Raw genomic sequence first — 21,080 nt, 5'->3', positions numbered from 1 at the left:
TTCAGTTCTATCGGTTAGTTAAATATATTCTTCATTTTTATCTTTACAGGCTAATATTTTTTAAGATAGTTGTCTGTGTTAAACGGCTAAAATTAGAAGAATATGGTGTGTTTTGGATGAATTATGGTCAAATAGAAATGGTTGTGTTTATTTTTCCAGTTCTCAGTTTTTTTGTATGGAATAACAACATAGAAATGGCAACATATAAATGTGATATATGTTAATGGAATACTGGTTTTATTCAAGCTCAAAATATTATTTAACATCACTGAACCAACCTACATTGATTTACACTGACAAAATTAATTATTCTGAGTTAAATCGAGTGGAAATAGCCCTTTATGGTAACAATGTTGCAAGTTACCATTTTTGCATTGTATAACATCCTCCCATCTCACAAGACCAGTCTAAATAAACTAACCACATGTGTTTAGAGACACTCACAGTTTAGCCTCTGAATCAAACAGAAACCTGCTGCGGTTGGTTTTCTTAAGAAACGTGTTTTGATCTTTTGGCCCTCCACACATCTTGAGCTTGAGACTGGGCATTGAGAGCGTATGTGTTTAGATTTTAGGAGAGGGGCTTCTTCCTGTCCTAATTAAACCTAAACAACACAAAAAGATGAAAAACTGCATGTGCACTGAACAGTTGAATACAAGAGCAATACCCCCCCCCCCCAGGAAATTCAAACAATCAGTTGTAAAAAAAAATTTTATCACAGCTACTGTGTAATTGAATATATTTTAACAAATAGAAATTTTATAATTTATACGTTAATTTAAAAACTGCATTATGTGCAATTTACATGTTTGCATGTTTTTTTTTTAAAGTTGAGTGTTGATTATTATATTAAAAAATAAACAGCAATTAAATTTAAGTGTGGGTTAAGTTGTTAATTGTAACCTTACAATGAAAAAGGGCTCCCTACAGCATAAGCTAGATTTTTTGAACTAAGAAAATTGTCATTTTAACTGAATGTATTTAAAGAAAGAGCAACTTGTTCAGTAAACCAGAGTTTACTTAAAAAAAAAAAAAAAAAAAAAAAGTTTCTGCCTATGCTTTGAGGAAGAGGCAGTGAAGGATGTGGGTTGTGTGGTGTTTATTATGTTACACATACATGTCCATAACACTTTGCTTCTATACCTAAAGCTAAGTGTTCATTCTTTTTAATCAATTCAATGCTATTGTAACTATTTTCAACTTATTGATCTTTACTGAAAGGGTCAAACTCACTACTGATTCAGTAATACATGGCAATATATTCAGAGTGTGTGTTTGACCTTAAAGCTTTTTGTCTCAGAATAGTAGGCTATGTTGCACTCAAAAAAAAAAAAAAAAAAAATTAAAAATAAAAATAAAAATAAAAACAATAGAATGTTGGATTTTCATGAAGGTTGTAAGAACTAGATAAATTATTATGTCACTTGTAATGTTGAACTACAGTAACTACCTGCAGTGATTTGGTGGGTGGGTGGGTGCAGGTGATGCAGAGACTATTTTATACCCCTAATCTTTCAGACAAAGACTCTGGGGTTCATAATAAATACACAGCTGACTTTTTTACAGTATGGTTTATTAGGAGCCACTCAGAGCACAGGATGAGCGCCCTCTGCTGGCCTCACTAACAGCTCTTCCAGCAGCAACCTGGTCTTCCCAGGACATCTCCCATCCAGGTACTGACCCGACTCAACCCTGCTTAGCTTCAGTGGGTGTACAGGTGAAAACTTCAGGTTATTGCTGTTGTCTTGTGCAGCCAGTCTCCTCAAGTGTCCCAGAGCTTTCCAGCCTTAGACCAGCATCACTGTCTTTGAAATGTTGTTCAATAGCATTTATTAGTTCAGCTTTATCTTCTCATTTAGACCTATATATATTAGTCCAATTACTTATGCTTTCAAATCCTATAAACAAGCCTGAGAGCAATGATGCTGTTTAAGCTGCTATTAAAAATAATATATATATATATATATATATATATATATATATATATATATATATATATATATACTAAAAAATTATAAATAATAAATATAAAAAAAATAATAATACATAAATAAATAAATCTAAACATAATAAAAAAATATGAAGTATGGTGTGAATTTGTTCATGATTAGAATTGTTCACATTGGATTTTAAACAAGCCATGCATTTGTTTTGATGTGCGTTCAATCCTTCAAAAAATACAGAACCAATCATCTTCCTTTCTAGATAAAACAGCATTAAATTCAAATAAATTACTTAATCAATCCTTGTTGCCTTAAAACATTCAGTGAAGAGTTATTGATCAGAGGTCAAACTGTTTTTTTATCCATCATGCATCACTGATAAACCCCACAGATAGACAGCTGAACACACCACTAAATACACTGAAACTAAGAATTTGTATGTTAAAATGAGGATCACATTAACATTTTTTTTTTTTTTTTTTTGACACCAATCAAGTTTTTTTTTTAATCTTCCATCCACCTATATTTCTGAAATGTACAGTTAATTTTTATTCTTTAGTTAGGCTACATTTATCATTTTTGTTGGCATAAGTACCTGATAATGAATCTAGTTCCTAGCATGCTTTGCTTGATAATAACAATAATAATAACAAAATCAAAACCTCATCTACACAATAAATTATAGTGAATATATAACATAAACAGACAATGTTACTGGTTAAATAATCACGTTATGCAGTGGTCTCTTACTCTCATGTTTGTGTCTGAATTCATCCAGATAAAATAATGTATAACCAAATATAATAAAATGGCAAATTATAGGCTACTATGATATATGTATTAATTTAAGAAACACAGCAGCCACCGAGAGAGAGAGAATGGTAAACTACTACATTAAGATCTGTTTTGCTCAAAAGCCTTTAAATTTTTAGACAAAAGTAATTATTATGTACTAACACTATCAAGAAGCATTTGCACAGCTTTACAGACTCTGGCACACACTCCGTGCCAAAATCAAACAACCGACCGGTCGACCGATTGAATGTCAAACCGAACGTCTTGAGCTTTGAGTGTCTTACACTGCAGGTGACCCACATGACAACCTGACGCAACGCCAGTGTATTGAAATTAGCTGGTTTTTAAACATGTAAAGAGACAGACTATAAATGGACTTTACAAGCAATACATATAGATATTGTTCACCTAAAACAGCTGTTAAATATATATATATATATATATATATATATATATATATATATATATATATATATATATATATATATATATATATATATTATATATATATATATTGAAATCCTTTGCTTGAGTATGTGTTTTACTTTCAAAGAGCTGACATACAGCACGTTTTTATTGTTTATATTATTTTACAAACTTCATAGAAAGGTGTTATATATAATATAATCAAACGATTAAATAATTAATTTACTTTTGCAACAAAGGTTACAATTCCAAAAATTCACATACTGTCATATTGAGAACATGTATTCGCTGGTTTTTAAACATGCAAAGAAACATCCTGCTGTGTAAAGTATATAAATGGACTTTACAGGCAATACATATACATAGAACATACATATTGTTCACCAAAAAGAACGCTCAACCATTTCCTGCATCTAAGTAGATCCCTGAATGCAGGGGTGTAGAATTAAAGGGGGGGGGGGGGGGGGGGGGGTGCCAGGGACGTGTCCCTACCAATGTCCAGAGAGAGCCAAACTCTCCCTATAGCAATAATTTTGATCAAAAAATTAAATATATGTTTGTTTGTTTTTTTGTAATTTCGGACGCATCTGAAACATCATCCTATTGATATTACCTATTGAAAACTGTGCGCTTTCAAGGACATGCATTTAATACATGGGGAATGTAGTAGCTCACCGGAGGAGAAACACAGCGCCACGATTAGAACAACACACGGGTATTTTACCCAATTCAAGACAGCATTCCAAAACAGTTAATATAGAAATTGGCAGTCTGTGGTACAGCAGGATTTGGAACAGCATCCTGAGCCACTGAAAAACAACACTGAAATAAGTGCGTGCGGTTTCAATCAGATGCGCATGAAAGTTGTGTTCATTAATACAGCAGAGTATTCTTTCAGAATTATCCTGGGACCAATTTAATTAATATTAAAATAAAGTGATGAGTGATAAAGAAAACCAGCACTCTGATGCTGATGTTGTTGGTTCACAAAATAACAATTGTGTAATTATTGTATGTTAAACATACTTAAAAAAAAACTGTTTAGGAGTTATGAATATGTTGGCAAACAGCTATAGTTGAAGACTTTAGGTGACATGAAAATGTGATCAAAGGTCTATCAGAACAGCGGAAATGATTGGGTGGGGGTTTTTTTTGGGGGGGGGGCGGGGTGCTTGGGTTTTATGTTCCCACCAGTGTCAGTAGAGTTAAAGGTAAAAGAGTCTGCTGAAATTAGTGTAATGATTGTACAGGTGTATGGAGTTTGGGGGATGGAGTCCGGGAGATAGCGATCTCTGGCGGAGAGAGGGAGAAAGGCAGGGCCCGGACTCATGATGGAAATCATTCTAATATGCTGATTTATTACGAGTGTTCAAACGGCTGTGCTGTTTAAAGGGCACCTATGATGTGGTATACATGGTGTTTGGACATAAATGTGTATTGGCAGTGTGTGAACACAGCGACCCGACAATGATAAAAATCCACCCACTGCTCATTTTTTAATCACCTGTAAACCAGTTGAGTCTCACTAGGCCTGCTGTTATGATTCTCACCACAATTTGACCTGACATTTTGGAGGGCTGGGCCACGGAGGTTGATTGACAGCCTTGCATTGCTATAGTTTCCGCCCTCAGCGGTTACGCTGTACAACGTCATCAACAATGTCTTGCAAGCATTCCCAGTGCTCTGTGTTTGGATGTAAGACTAAACATAAGAGTCTTCATTTCCTCTCAACATCTAAGCTGCTGAGGATGCTGTGTGTTACAATAATTTTTCAAGGTAGTCTAGGACTAATGTACAGAGAGAGTTGGTCACGTAGAAACAGCACGTCCTTGTGGCGCAGATGATGAATGAGGAGTGAACCGGGGGAAAATGATTACGTGTTAAAGAAGGTGGAGTTTCAGAACACACCCACAGAACAGATTTTTCCAAAGGCCCGAGAAAAGTGGTTTCCTCCCAGTACAGTATATTACCTTCAATGGATTTATAACACAGTACAGTGATACTGGTTATGTTTTTCAATGTCATAATTATGTTTAACCACTTTCTTCTGCAGAATAGTGTTTTTTTTCCATTGAAAACACAAGTGGAACAGATTTTACTGCATGCATTGCAGTATTTTATTTATTTATTTGTTTTTTTGTCTTAGGGGACATAAATTAGAGGATGTAAAAAAAATAATTGCAATTATAATTTTAAAATTAATTAAATAAAATGCTTGTTTAAGAGGATTTTGTTTTTTATATAACTGTGACTTAATTAATAAATGCGACTTAATAAATGTTGTTTATATAATCTTTTATAGAAGATTTAATGACCTAATTTTTCTGGACTACCCAACGACCCAAGAGATTCAGACGTAACACCTTCTTGGTTTGGGGACTTTTTATTTATTTATTTTAATTAAACCTATAGTATTATCTTATGTTTGGTCCTTGCTAAAATGGCAGAAGTTTTTACAGATTATTTTAATTTTAAGACAATTATGTTTATTGAACATAATGTATGATCTTTCAGATTGCCTGTGATGGATGTGACAGGTGGTACCACCAGTCATTAGCTGACATCCCACCAGTGAATAAAGAATATAATTGCCCCTTGTGCATTTACTAAGTCAGTAGACCTATATTACGAAATTTTTGTAAATAGTTTTAACACTTGTATCGACTTTATTTTTTTGTTTGTTTGTTTCTAAGATTGTATATTTTTGTTTTATAGTTTAAAACTGCTTTGAACAACACAAAAAATTTTCAAAACCAAAGTGATTTAAACACAAAAACAGAAAGATTTTTAAAAACAACAATCCTTTTAACAACCAAACAAATTTTAAAAATCCACCTATATATGATTTCTGTTCCCCTCTGACTGTCTGTTTCCCCTCGGGTTGCCAGGTCCGTGTAATAAACCCAACCAAATACTGTTTCCCCTCGGGTTGCCAAGTCCGTGTAATAAACCCAACCAAATAGTTAATCAAACATTGCCCGAAAGTAGCCTAAATTCTGTGGATTTGGCAACACTGCAGCATGCAAATACACCAAACACAACTGGATGTAAGGAAAGCAAAAAGGGACAAATGTCTTACACTGCAGCATAGTAAAATGATTATCACATTCCAATTAATGTTCTATTATTTTTTTTTATTCATCTTCCAATTGTTCCTTTGTTTTTGTCTTATGTCCGAGTTTTTGCAGTTTAATTTTTCCATTGCAAATTAGTGCCAAGCTCAGGGAATTATATTATTCTCATCCCATAGGCTATTACTGTTTCCATATAGAGCAATATATTTTTTTAACTAATGTTCTATTTGATTAATCTGTTTACCTTCTTACTGATACAGTGGAGTATATTTAATCTGAACACTTATTCAAACGTTATTTATTTATTTTTTTCACAAGAAAGCCTTTCATACAAGATGCAAGTGTGGAAACATAATGTTGTAATTGTAATTGGCATAAAATCTCAGATTGCACCAGATAAATCAGTCGATGAATCATTCAAAATAGCTCAGCTATAAATTAGGGAGATGACCAAAAAATGCTGTAACTTGAATGTCTGTTCTTGTTGGCCAAAGAAAGCAATGGATCCAAACCTATATGAGGAAATTCTAAATGACAAAACTCAAGGTGTTTATCCATTTGTCATAAAAAAAGAGCAGAAATATGTCATTTGCAGATGTTCCTCCAGCTTCCAAGTTGATGGTAAGCAGTATTATTTCTCATAGTAAAGTGAGGTATAGTGATACACCAAGACTTGATAATAACAAAAAGTCAATGCTTGTCAAGAAACTATACTTAACTGACTTAAAGCAACTAGCACATTTACAAAAACCAATTTTACAAATACACATAAAATGGGCGTATTCCTTCCACTGGGCCTTTAGAACCTCATTTCATTATATTTGTTTAGATTTTAACAATAGAGCTATTTCAATAGATGTCAAACTTTATCACATCTCCTCAAAAAACAATGCAAAGTTTGGAAGAAAAGTGGTTGCTGGACAAAAAGAGGCCAGTCAATTTTTATTTTAGAATTAGAAAAAAACAAGCTTGCCATTTCAGCTAGATTCTACTGGCCTGGAATGGGGGTGGATATTGATAAATGGGTAAATAGGCTACTAAATCTTTTCCTTTTCAACATTGCTGTGAGACATATAGACTGATTATGTTATGGAATGCATTTCTCATGTGCTTATTTCTGAACATGGGGTTTTGCAGTGTGCCCAGTGCCAGTTTAGCAGACTGTTCATCAAGCAGTAGCCAAAGTACATCCCAATATGTGTATGTAAACTTGTCCACAGATGTGCATGGGTTTTAAGGGAAGTCATGAGTTTACAAAATTTAAATGTATTAATGTTGCTATTTTAATTTTAAGGTGGACAAGCCTCTGGAACAGTTGGGGATGAATTTAGTGGGGAAAGTCACCAGGACCGACAATGTAAATGAGTACATTTATTGACTATTACACAAAATAGCCTATACTATTCTGACTAAATATGAAGCAGTTGTGTACTGAATTAATTTATTTCACAGGTTTGGGGCACCAAAAATAATTATTACTGACCAAGGCACAGAGTCTGTTAACCAGGTTTGTAGTTTAAATGAATGAAGGGGAAAAAAAAAAAATCAGTATTAATGAAAATGTTCATGGGTGCATAGGGTTCTGATTTGTACAGTCGTGGCCAAAAGTTTTGAGAATTACATAAATACTAGTTTTCAAAAAGTTTGCTGCTAAACTTTTTTTAGATCTTTGTTTCAGTTGTTTCTGTGATGTACTGAAATATAATTACAAGCACTTCATACGTTTCAAAGGCTTTTATCGACAATTACATGACATTTATGCAAAGAGTCAGTATTTGCAGTGTTGGCCCTTCTTTTTCAGGACCTCTGCAATTCGACTGGGCATGCTCTCAATCAACTTCTGGGCCAAATCCTGACTGATAGCAACCCATTCTTTCATAATAACTTCTTGGAGTTTGTCAGAATTAGTGGGTTTTTGTTTGTCCACCCGCCTCTTGAGGATTCACCACAAGTTCTCAATGGGATTAAGATCTGGGGAGTTTCCAGGCCATGGACCCAAAATTTCAACATTCTGGTTCCCGAGCCACTTAGTTATCACTTTTGCCTTATCTCCATCGTGCTGGAAAATGCATCGTTCTTCACCAAACTGTTGTTGGAAGAAGTTGCTGTTGGAGGGTGTTTTGGTACCATTCTTTATTCATGGCTGTGTTTTTGGGCAGAATTGTGAGTGAGCCCACTCCCTTGGATGAGAAGCAACCCCACACATGAATGGTGTCAGGATCCTTTACTGTTGGCATGACACAGGACTGATGGTAGCGCTCACCTTTTCTTCTCCAGACAAGCCTTTTTCCAGATGCCCCAAACAATCGGAAAGGGGCTTCATCTGAGAATATGACTTTGCCCCAGTCCTCAGCAGTCCATTCACTATACTTTCTGCAGAAGATCAATCTGTTTGCTGATGTTTTTTTTTTGGAGAGAAGTGGCTTCTTTGCTGCCCTTCTTGACACCAGGCCATCTTCCAAAAGTCTTCGCCTCACTGTGCGTGCAGATGCGCTCACACCTGCCTGCTGCCATTCCTGAGCAAGCTCTGCACTGGTGGCACTCCGATCCCGCAGCTGAATCCTCTTTAGGAGACGATCCTGGCGCTTGCTGGACTTTCTTGGACGCCCTGAAGCCTTCTTTACAAGAATTGAACCTCTTTCCTTGAAGTTCTTGATGAACCTATAAATTGTGGATTTAGGTGCAATCTTAGTAGCCACAATATCCTTGCCTGTGAAGCCATTTTTATGCACCGCAATGATGGCTGCACGCGTTTCTTTGCAGGTCACCATGGGTTAACAATGGAAGAACAATGATTTCAAGCATCACCCTCCTTTTAACATGTCAAGTCTGCCATTCTAACCCAATCAGCCTGACATAATGATCTCTAGCCTTGTGCTCGTCAACATTCTCACCTGAGTTAACAAGATGATTACTGAAATGATCTCAGCAGGTCCTTTAATGACAGCAATGAAATGCAGTGGAAAGGTTTTTTTTGGGATTAAGTTAATTTTCCTGGCAAAGAAGGACTATGCAATTCATCTGATGACTCTTCATAACATTCTGGAGTATATGCAAATTGCTATTATAAAAACTTAAGCAGCAACTTTTCCAATTTCCAATATTTATGTAATTCTCAAAACTTTTGGCCACGAGTGTAAAACTTACGACTCCGGTAAGAGAGTAAAGGGCTCAGAGAGTCACATCCAAGAATGTAGAGGTGGAACCTCTGGATTGTTCTGATAGACCTTTGAAAACTGACGACTCCGGTAAGAGAGTAAAGGGCTCAGAGAGTCACATCCAAGAAAGCTTTAATGAGTTGGGTTTATACAGGCCACATTGGTGAGTTTGAAGGTATACAGGCAAAAGGTATTGGGGTTGTATGAGTGTGTGTGTGTTCTGAAAATAAGGAAAATTGTGGACATTAGTTATAAAGAATATTACAGTCTTTCTATTAACTTACTTCAGATGCTAAACACTTCCATTCTGAACAGAAATAGATAAACAATCATCAATGGTCTTAAATTTACTGACAAATATACAACCATGATAACGCAGCATATAAAACGATCTCAAAATAGCTAACAGATCAAGATTTATATGTTAAAATAACAACAACACATTACAGCATGTGTCTGTGATACTAGCATGTTAGTTTCCCAACATAGATTAACAAATAACCAAATATTGTGTGAATATACGCTTACAAGATTAGTGTATCATCAACACAATAACATCAACATTATTAACATTCATGTTTCCGCTAGAGAACGCAAAATAAACTTACTTTTCCGCATGAACGCACACAACTTTAAAGTTCGGTTGCTCACCGTGACCCAGCACGCGTGGTGTATATAGCTCAGTGTCTTAAAGGGAAGGTGTATAGGTATCAGTAAAATGAAACATACGCACCCTCTAGTGGTAAAATATGAAATTGAAAATAAAGAAAAAGACTCCCCTAAATTGCCGCCCCCAAATTTAGTATTTTAATTTGTAATTAGTTAGTAAAGTCTCAGTGTCAGTTACTATTTCCTTCCTCATCCTCCCACGATGGCAACTTAACTAACTGGGCAACAGGCCGTAGATAAGTGCGCCCTTTAACTTGCACTTCTGCAGTACGTATGCGATTATCTACTCCTGCAAATGTTTTAGCCACTCTGCCAATAGGCCACAAAGCTCGGGGCAACTGTGGATCAACTATCATGACGATCTGTCCAGTACTCAGATTGGCAGTGTCCTTTTGCCATTTTTGGCGGGGCTGTAGGCTTGGTAAGTAATGTCGGATAAAGTTTACCCAGAAGTGATCGGCTAGAATTTGGCTGTGTCGCCACCGTCTTCTTCCTAACAAATCACTAGATGAGTAGATGGCTTGTGGGAGTGAGGCATCCCGAATAAAACGACCCATCAGTAACAGATTCGGTGTGACAGGGTCCGGGTCTGCATCATCTGATGAAACATAGCCGAGTGGCTTAGAGTTGAGAATTCCCTCAACCTCTATCAGCACTGTACGCAAGACTGCTTCAGTCACTGTTTGATTGCCCAAGACTACCTGAAGAGCACTTTTCACCGACCGTATCTCTCGCTCCCAGGTTCCTCCAAAGTGTGGAGCATGTGGAGGGTTAAACTGGAAAGCAATTTCCTGGCTGGCTAGATGTTCTTTAAGTGGACCTTGTAACAATGCGAAGGCTTCCTGGAGTTCAGTGGCTCCTCCTCTGAAGTTTGTGCCTCTATCAGCCAGTATCTCATATGGCTTACCACGACGTGATATAAATCGTCTTAATGCCATCAGGAAGGCATCCGTGTCCATGTTCTCCAAAAGATCAAGATGTATGCAACTTGTTGTCATACATTTGAATATGATGCCCCAGCGCTTCTCTGTGCGTCTGCCTATCTTAATAATGAAAGGGCCAAAACAATCTATACCAGTGGACCAGAAAGGTGGTTTGTACAGTCTTAGTCGTGAGGGGGGCAAGTCTGCCATCTTCGGAATTACAGGACTTGCTCTCCATTTTTGACAAGTCTCACAATTGTACTGATGTTTCTTGATGGATTCTCTGCCACGCAGGATCTAGTACTTGCGTCTGATCTCACCTAAGACCCGTTCTGGACCTGGATGAAGAAGCTGGTTGTCATATTCTTTGATTAAGAGCATTGTAATCTGATGTTTAGGGTCCAATATTATGGGATGTTTGTGTCTGGATCTAGGCCCTCAGCTCGGCGGAGTCGTCCCCCAACTCAAATTAAGTCAAGTGTCTGATCATACTCAGTGGAAAGTGAAGCAAGACGACTCTGGGCAGATATGGATTTACCCTTGGTCAGTGCAGCAACCTCTTCTGGGAAGCTGTCCCTCTGAGCTTGTCTTAATAGATGTAGTTCAGCTGCTATGGCATCTGCTGCAGTCATGATAGCAGCCGCCCTGTGAAGGGACTGGTGAGTAGCCTTCAACAGTCCTTTCCAACTCTTAATATTGGAGATGTCAGATTGAGACTTCACAAAACATGCATTTCCACAGAATAATAGTTTTTTCAGCTCATCACGGTCGTCAGGAGCTGCGAATTCAGGCAGTGATGGCCAGGTCTTAGGATGTTGATGGAGGAACTGTGGACCTTGACTCCAGCGCTGAGATTTGTTCAACTCTAACAAAGTCTTCCCCCCTAGTCAGGTCATCCGCTGGGTTATCGGTGGTGTTGACGTATCGATCCCAATTTGACCCCAAAGTCATGTCCTGGATTTCAGCGATGCGCGTCCCTATGAAGACTTTGTAGCGACAGGATTCTGATCTCAGCCAGCTCAGGACTGTCGTTGAATCGGTCCATAGGATAATATCACTTGAAGGAATAAACAACTCTTTACTTAGCAACTTTGCCAGCTGCGCTCCTGTGAGAGCTGCACAAAGCTCCAAACGGGGCATTGATATCTGTTTGCGGGGAGCCACTCTGGACCTTGCCATCACAAAGGCTACATGGATCTGGTTTTGCTTATCTTGAGTGTGAAGGTAAGCGACCCGATCCGTATGCCCGTTCAGAGGCATCGCAGAAAATATGGATGGTTCTCTGTGTGCCCACTGTATCAGCGCATGGTGGTATGTATGCTCTTGGTATCTCAACAGTGTGCAAGTTGGCCAGTTCGGCTTCCCAGGCTTGCCACTGTAATAACAGATTTTCCGGGTGGATGATGTCATCCCAACCGATCTTGAGTTTCCAGAGATCTTGAATCAGTATTTTCGCTTTGGTTGTAAAGGGTATAAGATAACCCAGTGGGTCATACTGTGTGGCCAGTACTTTATGCACGTTTCGTAGTGTGGGTTCAGAGTAGTCAACATGACGATGTTGATATCCAAGGTGGTCAGTGAGACAATTCCAACGGAGACCTAAAGCTGGCTCTTGTGGGTCCGAACTATGCTCAGGAAGCCACAATTCAGTACTGGCTGCTCTGGCTTCCACTGGAAGGTGTTGTACTACAGCAGGTACATTACTGGCCCACTGGCGGATTTCAAACCCACCAGAAGACAAATGCTCGCGCATCCTGTCGATAAGGTTACGGGCCTTCTCTGGGGAGTCAAGACTCTGCAAACAGTTATCAACGTAGAATGCCTGTTCTACAGACCTTTGAACATCTCTTCGTAGCCTTCACTGTTGTCTTTCACATGTCTTTGTAGTGCATATGTGGCACAACAAGGACTGCAGGTAGTCCCAAACGGGAGAACCTGCCATTCAAAGACACTTGGCTCTTCGTCCCTCTTCCATGTCCCTCCAGAGGAAGCGTAACAGTGAGCGATCTTCTGGCATAGGTCTGATCTGGTGGAACATTGCTTTAATGTCTCCACTGATAGCCACCATGTGCTCACGAAACCGGAGTAGAACACCAAGAAGGGAAGAACCCAGGATAGGACCAGGAATAAGTTGATCATTCAACGCTTGTCCATTGTACTGATATGAGCAATTGAAGACAAGCCTTGCTTTGTTATTGTGGTGGACTAAGTGATGAGGGAGGGTACCATGTCTCAGATGAGGAATCTACAATCTCAGGTGTCAATCTCTTTACATAGCCTGCAGTTTCCAGCTTCTGGATCTCTTGACAATATGTCATGGCTTGTTCGGTGTCATTTACGATTTTTTCGCTCTGTACTTCGAAGCAGTGAAAGACAAGCGGATTTGGGTGCTTTTAGACAAGGACTGTCCTTCCGTCTGAGGAGTGGTGTGGCATATCTCTTTATGCCATTTATATTCAACCTCACAGTGCGCTGCTCAAGCAACTCAAGTGGCTTGCTGATCAAGCTTGGATCGTGTAGCTGCTTTCTCTCACTGATATAGGGCAAAGTGTCAATTTGCCACAGTTTTCTCCACATGCCCCTGAAGATCCAACTGCAGTAAAAAAACACTGCTGCTCATCAAAAGGAAGATGAATCACACTGGCAGGACCTTGGAGTGTCCAACCAAGGGAAGTACATATTGCCACAGGTCCCCCCGAAGGGCCAACACGAACAGGCTGAGTAGGGATAAGCAAATGTGGAAAGTCGGAACCAACTAGTAGTACAGGCCGCACTTTGTCAATTGCTGGGATTGGCAGTCCCTGTAGGTGCCTGTACTTCTTCATCAGTACTTTCACTGGGTAACTATGCTCAGAAAGGCCCAGGTCATCAGCAGTGAATGCATGATTGATCTTGTATCTATGTTTTGGGTTGTCAGCTGGGGAAATTTCGAAAGACACAGATGCCCCTTTCAGGTGAACAACCTCATGTCGTATAGTTCTTAGAGAGAGTGTTTCTGGTTCTTTCTGTAGCTTGAGATAATGTGCAGCGGTAGAAAGGAGGATAGTCCGCTCAGAACCATCGTCCAGCAAAGCATATGCCTCAAGTGAGTGTTCGGCATTATGCAAAAGTACTTTGACCCCCTTTAACATGACCTGTTGAGGACGGTTGGGGACAATCAAGATAAATGGTGTCTGGAGAGGTACTAACCATAAGAATCTTGTTGGGCTCCTGTATGTTTACATCATGTAGCACTGTAAGATGCTGCTTTTGACATATTTTACAGGGTTATCTTGAGGGTACAAGCCTCAGGTTTGTGATTACGTCCACAGCGGTAGCAGCTTTTGCCTTTAAGCCACTCTGCGATCTGGGTAGTTGTCAGTGACTTGAATTTTGAACATAAACTGAGATAGTGCTCTCGATAGGTATCAGTAAAATGAAACATACGCACCCTCTAGTGGTAAAATATGAAATTGAAACTAAAGGAAAAGACTTTCCTACACATACCCCACACAAAGATTTTTTTTAAGCTTTCAGTGCACACTAAATACAACAACAGCAAGGCATATAATAAAATAAATAAATAAATGAGCAAGTATGAATAAGTACGACAGTATAAAACAGAATAGCCAGAGCCTCAAGCATCACATTGAAAAAATACTGTCTATAATCCTAAACTTGAAAATTTTTCTTTTTTTCAAAATTTTTGAACCATTTGTCTTGCCAAACACACAATCACACACATTACTCAAACAAATATGAACCGTTTGTCTTGCCGTACACCCAGTCGCGCTTCTTGCGCACGCTAGTTCTGATCGTACGTATGGTAACTCGGCAACTACGCAAGAATTGTAGTATGTTTGCGTAAAGGGAAACAGACATTCCGAGGGGAAGACACCGGCGCTCTACACAGGAACAGCGGGATATATGCAGCGCACCGAAGCCTCGGTCCAGAATAAAACTTCGCTAAAGAAATTATGGCTTCGGCATTAAAGAAGCGGAATAACAGATCGCTTTTTCATATAAGAATCTGTGTAAAAATGAATAGTCGCTTCATTTTGCCCGTGTTGTGGTGCTGTTTGCTCTACCACGGTAAGACATTTGTGTGGATAGTTTCTCTTTCGGTATCTGGCAAAGCTTTAAAGCTTAAAATAATCAAGTTTCAGCCAAAACAGTCTCACACATAGGCAGCATGCTTTGTGGGACAAAACAGAAGCTGTCAGATGTAACGTTATAGGCTATTAGGACGGCGTGATGTGTCAAAATGTATAACGTTGGACCTCTTGTCAATATGCCGGTGATGACGCAGTTTTTTTTTAGTAGGCTACCGGCTCTATTCGCTTTATATTTGACAGAAATAGGATACATTTACCATTTGTATTTTGGAGTGTGTGCTTTTGCTTGACTATGCGTGTCATTTATTTGATAAACTTTGAAGATGATTAAGTCGAACGACGAATGTGACGCATTTCAACCTGAGATAGGCCCGGTTTTCGGAGGCGTGATCGAAAATAAATAATAGGTTGAAACAGTCTATAGAACTGAAAAGGTCCCTGCAATTGCTTAGGTCATGCGATTTGGTTTAAAAACTTGAAAGGTTAAAAGTACTATGGCATATAGCACGAGTAAATGTTGCCTAACTGATCAAATGTAAGTTACTTTGATTTTATATAAAAGCTTATTTCAAATTAATAAAAATTTAAATTTAAACATTATTTTCGTGGGAAATTAAAATAGCAGGATATAAAATAACATTCGGTAGAAAAGCACCTCATTTTAATGTGGGGCATTGTAGCACAAAGTACAAAACACACTGTTCAACTTTAATATTCAGAATGGCTAATATTCATTATGAAGTTGAATTCGAAAATAGTTGACTGCGTGAATGTACCGATAGGGATAGAGATCACAAGTTTACCTAACCCTTTGAAAAAAAATGCAAAATTATGAGCATTTATGAGCTTTATGGCTTTATGAGCAACTATCTCAAATCAATCTCCATTGATTATCCAGACAACAACATAATTAAGTATCAGGCCTATAATCTTTTGAACTGATTCCTTTGTGTTATGTTATTTTGTCTTGAGAACTATTTGCAAATATCTGTTATCTGATAAATGTTAAGGAGAGTACAAAAAATGCACTTTTTTCATGATGAAAAAAAACTGCATATGTTCATTGTTGATCAGTTGTTGTAGATCATCTAAAAGACTTTTATGTTTTTCTGATGAGTGAATGTGTAAGTCAGCGATGTACTTCTGCTGTTTGTTATGTGTTACATTATGAACTTGTACATATTTCTTTACCTGTAATCATTATCATCTTTATAAAATCCTTTTTCAACACTTCCTTGTTTTATTTTTATTGGCTTATGGTTGTCTGTTTGTTTCTTCTTCAGGTGTGTGTGGTGTTGCTGCAGATGTAGTGTCAGTGAAGGAGGGAGAATCAGTCTCTCTACAAACTGATGTAAAAACAAACCAACAAGTCAGCATTAAATGGTATTTCTATAACACTCGCATCGCTCAAATCACTGGAGATCTCAGTAAGATCTGTACAGATGTTCAGTGTAAAGATGGTGATGAGAGATTCAGAGACGATCAAAGTTACTGTTATCAGACTGGATCTCTGACCATCATGGACACTAGAACCACGGACTCTGGACTTTATCTTCATGTCAGCAATGGAAAAAACAGTAAAAGTGGAAAGACCTTCAGTGTTACTGTTCATGGTGAGTCATTATGTAGTAAATCAAGTCTTCTACATTAAAATCACATAATTTGAGGGGGAATGTTAAAAAAAAATTATTGATTAAATTAACAAAAAACCTCCCCTCTGCACCCCCCCACTCCCCCCCATCCGCTTTAGATCGACAGTGTGGTGTATTGTGTTAAAGTTACAGTGCAAACGAAATATTAAAACTCTCTGCACACCGCATACCTGACATCACCAACATTTCCATAGAAATTCTCTAATTCTGTCATTTCTAAATCACCTTTAGTAATTGTGTATGCCAATAATAATTTTTTTGAAAACCATGGATGACTTTTCAATTTCCATTTAAATTAATACCATTATAATATTATAACAAAATAATAAAAATGTCAAAGTTAATAAAGTTGGTGCAAAAAAAAACAATTCTAAAATGTAAATGAAAACATGTTATTTATAGAGGAGACTCAAAGGGTAGGAGTGAAAAAAACTGTATTTTGTAGAAAAAACATGACATTGTACCTTAATCTGGTGGAAAATAGAACAATTTTAATAAGATCAAATTAAAAATGTTATGGGCAATATTGTTTATTATTGGCAAAACTGTTTATTATAAAACCTAATGAACTGTTTGTGTCTTTTTCAGGTTTTTTCAGTAATGGTACAGATGGAGTGTCAGTGTTTTTGATGGAGAGAGATTCTGTCACTCTACACACTGGTGTTGAAACAAACCAACAAGGCAAAATTAAATGGTATTTCAGTGGCACTCGCATCGCTCAAATCACTGGAGATCAGAGTAAGATCTGTACAGATGATCAGTGTAAAGATGGTGATGAGAGATTCAGAGACAGACTGAAGCTGGATCATCAGACTGCATCTCTGACCATCATGAACATCAACACCACTGACTCTGGAGTTTATGAACTAATCATCAGCAGTAAAAAGAAAAACGAGGGTGACACAACCTTCTATTTTGCCGTCCATGGTAAGTCATTATGTTTAAAAACAAGTCTTCATATGTTTAGTCATTCATATTTTCATATTCTTAGTGATATTTTTGTAGTAACGTTCAGAAGTGTTTATTCTCTTTACCTCTATATTAATTCACAGATAATTTCTTAAAGAACACATTTACTGTTAAATTGTATTTTGTAGATTAAAATATGAATTTACTTCAGAATGATTTTATTTTGGTTAGCTCTCAGTTATGTCATTTTGCTTATATTCAGTTTAATTTTTTTAGTCTCTTTTTTTATATATTATCTCTGATAACCTTTTATTATCATTCATTAAATCTACCTTTTCATCTACTAAAGATGTTTTTTTTTAGTTCATCAGGGCACATATTCATGAAAAATCTTAGTGCTAAGAGTTGCTCCTAGTAACAAAATTCTAAGAAAATTCTCAGAAATGTGGGTGGATCCTCTTAGAATTAAAGAAAACATGTTACACATTAGATCGTGCAGGGATCATGTTTGTGAACTTATTAGAAACACCTCAACATCTCCGACACTGTGCAGAAATGCCATAGCGCCAGAAATGGAAGTAAATCACAACATTAACTACATAAAAATATTTGGCCATTGGAAAAATACAACTATCCAGCAGTGATGATTTGGGTCTGTCACCAACCTTCTATAAGCAAAGTCTTTGTCTTTTCCTCGCTCAGAGTTGCTCTCAGATCACTTTTTGAATCACTTTTAAGCTAAGACTCCTAGTTAGAAATGTTTAAATCAGGAGCTCTCTGAGAGGATTCTTAGAATCTTTAAGAATACAGGCCATGAATCCAGACCATAGAAGATTTGATGTAAAATGTGTTTAATAGCACAAAATGTGGATAAATGTTACTTTTCAGAAAGAAAGTCCAGCATGCATGTTTTATCACTTTCATATCCACAGTTCTCATGTTATGTTCCTTAACCCCTGTAAAAAAAAAAAATATATATATATATATATATATAAAATTCCTTAATTAAAGCACCTATTTAATAATATATATATATATATATATATAAAATTCCTTAAAGCAGCTTTTGGTTTGTTTCAGATGTTTCTGCTGCTAAACTAGATGAAATGAAGGAGGGAGGAAATGTCACTTTATATACTGATGTAATAAAAAACCCAAAAGATGTGATGACGTGGCATTTTGATAACATTCTCATCGCTGGAGATCAGAGTGAGATCTGTACAGATGAACAGTGTAAAGAGAGATTCAGAGACAGACTGAAGCTGGACAATCAGACTGGATCGCTGACCATCAGGAACATCACAAACACATACTATTGAGAATAAAAAATACATAACAACAGCAGCAGATTCAGCATCGTTAGGACCTTCAATGTCACTTTTCCTGTTGCTAGTGAGTATCATTTATTAACCAAGTGCCTTTTCCCTTTAGCAATTTTAGACTGTCATCTTTAAACAATTTTAAAACTTTCAACTCTAAATTTAATTAAAAGAAAAAAAAAAATACATATGATTATTATTCACCACATCAATAATACAACAAATTCTAAATCTATAATTAAAAATAAAAACAAATACAAACAACTTATTACTGAAAGCACAATTTTCAGATGATCTCTAACAGTTTTAGCTGATGCTGCTTTAAAATCCAATGGATTCTATTTCAAACAACTTATTACTGAAAGCACAATTTTCAGATGATCTCTAATAATAGTGACCGTCTGTCTTTGGCTGTTTGAAATCCAGATCCACCTTCAACCAACTCATAATTAAAAAATCATTCTGTTATTAATGGTGCAGTAAGAGAAACACAAAAACATGGTGCTGTTAGTGGTGTTCTACTCATAGTTGCAGTAGCAGTTGGGGTTTACTGTTGCCAAAAGAGAAGTACAAAAACAAAACAAAAAGGCAAGTATTACATACAGTTTATCTTACAGAATGTAAATATGAGATTTATTGTACAAAAAGAATCAATAAAAAATGTAAAGTGTGTCTTTTTATTTTAAATGACTGAAGTAAGATTTTGTTTTATTGTTTAAACAGACACCCCAGGACAGGACAATCATGATGAGGTAAGGTGCTAAGAGCAAAAAAAAAAAAAAAATTGAGATAAGTGTTCTACAAGAAAATATGTACTTGCATTCAGAATAATTTAAGTGTTCTATGTGAAAATATGTACTTGCATTCAGAATAATTGATATACATTTATAATAATTGACTTATTTAAGAGAGCACCACACTTGTGGGGTTTTACTTCAGAATGAAGAACATGGATCTTTAAATCGAGCAAGCATCAGATGTATGAAGACATTTTTGTGTTTGTGGAACTGGATCATCAATCCTGATCATTTGTTTCACCTTCTGTGGTTCTGTTTTCTTTCTTTCAGGAGAGTGGTGAAGCAGAACATTTTCTACCTGAGCAAAATGGCTTTCAAATGAATGATGTTAATGGGACAACTACTGATCAGGCTGTGGCTAATGGGACAACTACTGATCAGGCTGTGGCTAATGGGACAACTACTGACCAGGCTGTGGCTAATGGGACAACTACTGACCAGGCTGTGGCTAATGGGACAACTACTGACCAGGCTGTGGCTAATGGGACAACTACTGATCAGGCTGTGGCTAATGGGACAACTACTGATCAGGATGTGGCTAATGGGACAACTACTGACCAGGATGTGGCTAATGGGACAACTACTGACCAACTACTGTGGCTATGGGACAACTACTGACCAGGCTATGGCTAATGGGACACTACTGATCAGGATGTGGCTAATGGGACAACTAATGACCAGGATGTGGCTAATGGGACAAACTACTGATCAGGATGTGGCTAATGGGACAACTAATGACCAGGATGTGGCTAATGGGACAACTCCTGATCAGGCTGTGGCTAATGGGACAACTACTGATCAGGCTGTGGCTAATGGGACAACTACTGACCAGGCTGTGGCTAATGGGACATCATAGATATCAGTAGTCCGCATCAACACCAGCGACATGAAGATTCTAGTCCAAACCATTTTTAAGCAAAATGTCCTTTTCTTATTTTGAAGTGAAGTCATAGAAATTACATTGTGGAGCAAATGGGAACATTTTTTAATTTTGTCCCATTCACTACAGTAGAAGTTTAACAAACTGTGATGACTTCTGAGAACACAGGAGATAAAAAAGGTTCACATGAATTCTAAAAATTCTCTGTGATAGGTCACTCGAGCTGCCACAAGTATCGTTTTTGCCTTGATAACATACCTAAAAAGAAAGCTGACATGTTGAAAACGCTTTTTTTATTTTTTATTATTGAATATTATTGAATATTCAGTCTCATCTACTGACCATCCCTTCATAAGATCTAAATGAGCACACTGATGTTCAAAAGACACCATGCATTCAACACTCATGTTTTTGAATCCGACTGAGAAGATAGTCCATCTT

The 21,080-nt window shown here is 37.3% G+C and overlaps 2 protein-coding genes across 2 annotated transcripts; both read left to right on the top strand.

Annotated features, from left to right (window-relative positions):
• The first annotated feature begins 14,878 nt into the window (after nt 1–14,878).
• LOC122144863 lies at nt 14,879–18,962 on the top strand. The gene is made up of 4 exons (XM_042756085.1): nt 14,879–15,059; nt 16,366–16,695; nt 17,323–17,661; nt 18,724–18,962. The coding sequence occupies exons 1-4, from the start codon at nt 15,008–15,010 to the stop codon at nt 18,960–18,962; spliced, it is 960 nt and encodes a 319-aa protein (XP_042612019.1). The 5' UTR covers nt 14,879–15,007.
• A 505-nt stretch (nt 18,963–19,467) lies between these two features.
• On the top strand, nt 19,468–20,811 carry LOC109047467 (Duffy receptor beta form-like). Its single transcript, XM_042756081.1, has 4 exons — nt 19,468–19,550; nt 19,686–19,714; nt 20,030–20,339; nt 20,461–20,811. Exons 3-4 carry the CDS (start codon nt 20,078–20,080, stop codon nt 20,613–20,615), a joined length of 417 nt encoding a protein of 138 aa, XP_042612015.1. The 5' UTR covers nt 19,468–19,550; nt 19,686–19,714; nt 20,030–20,077; the 3' UTR covers nt 20,616–20,811.
• The last annotated feature ends 269 nt before the right edge of the window (nt 20,812–21,080 follow it).

This window comes from Cyprinus carpio, unplaced genomic scaffold (genome assembly GCF_018340385.1).
Source record: "Cyprinus carpio isolate SPL01 unplaced genomic scaffold, ASM1834038v1 S000006791, whole genome shotgun sequence".
Classification (NCBI taxonomy): domain Eukaryota; kingdom Metazoa; phylum Chordata; class Actinopteri; order Cypriniformes; family Cyprinidae; genus Cyprinus; species Cyprinus carpio.
The sequence above is the reverse complement of the archived record's forward strand: the minus strand, read 5'-3'. Positions and strand labels throughout refer to the sequence as shown.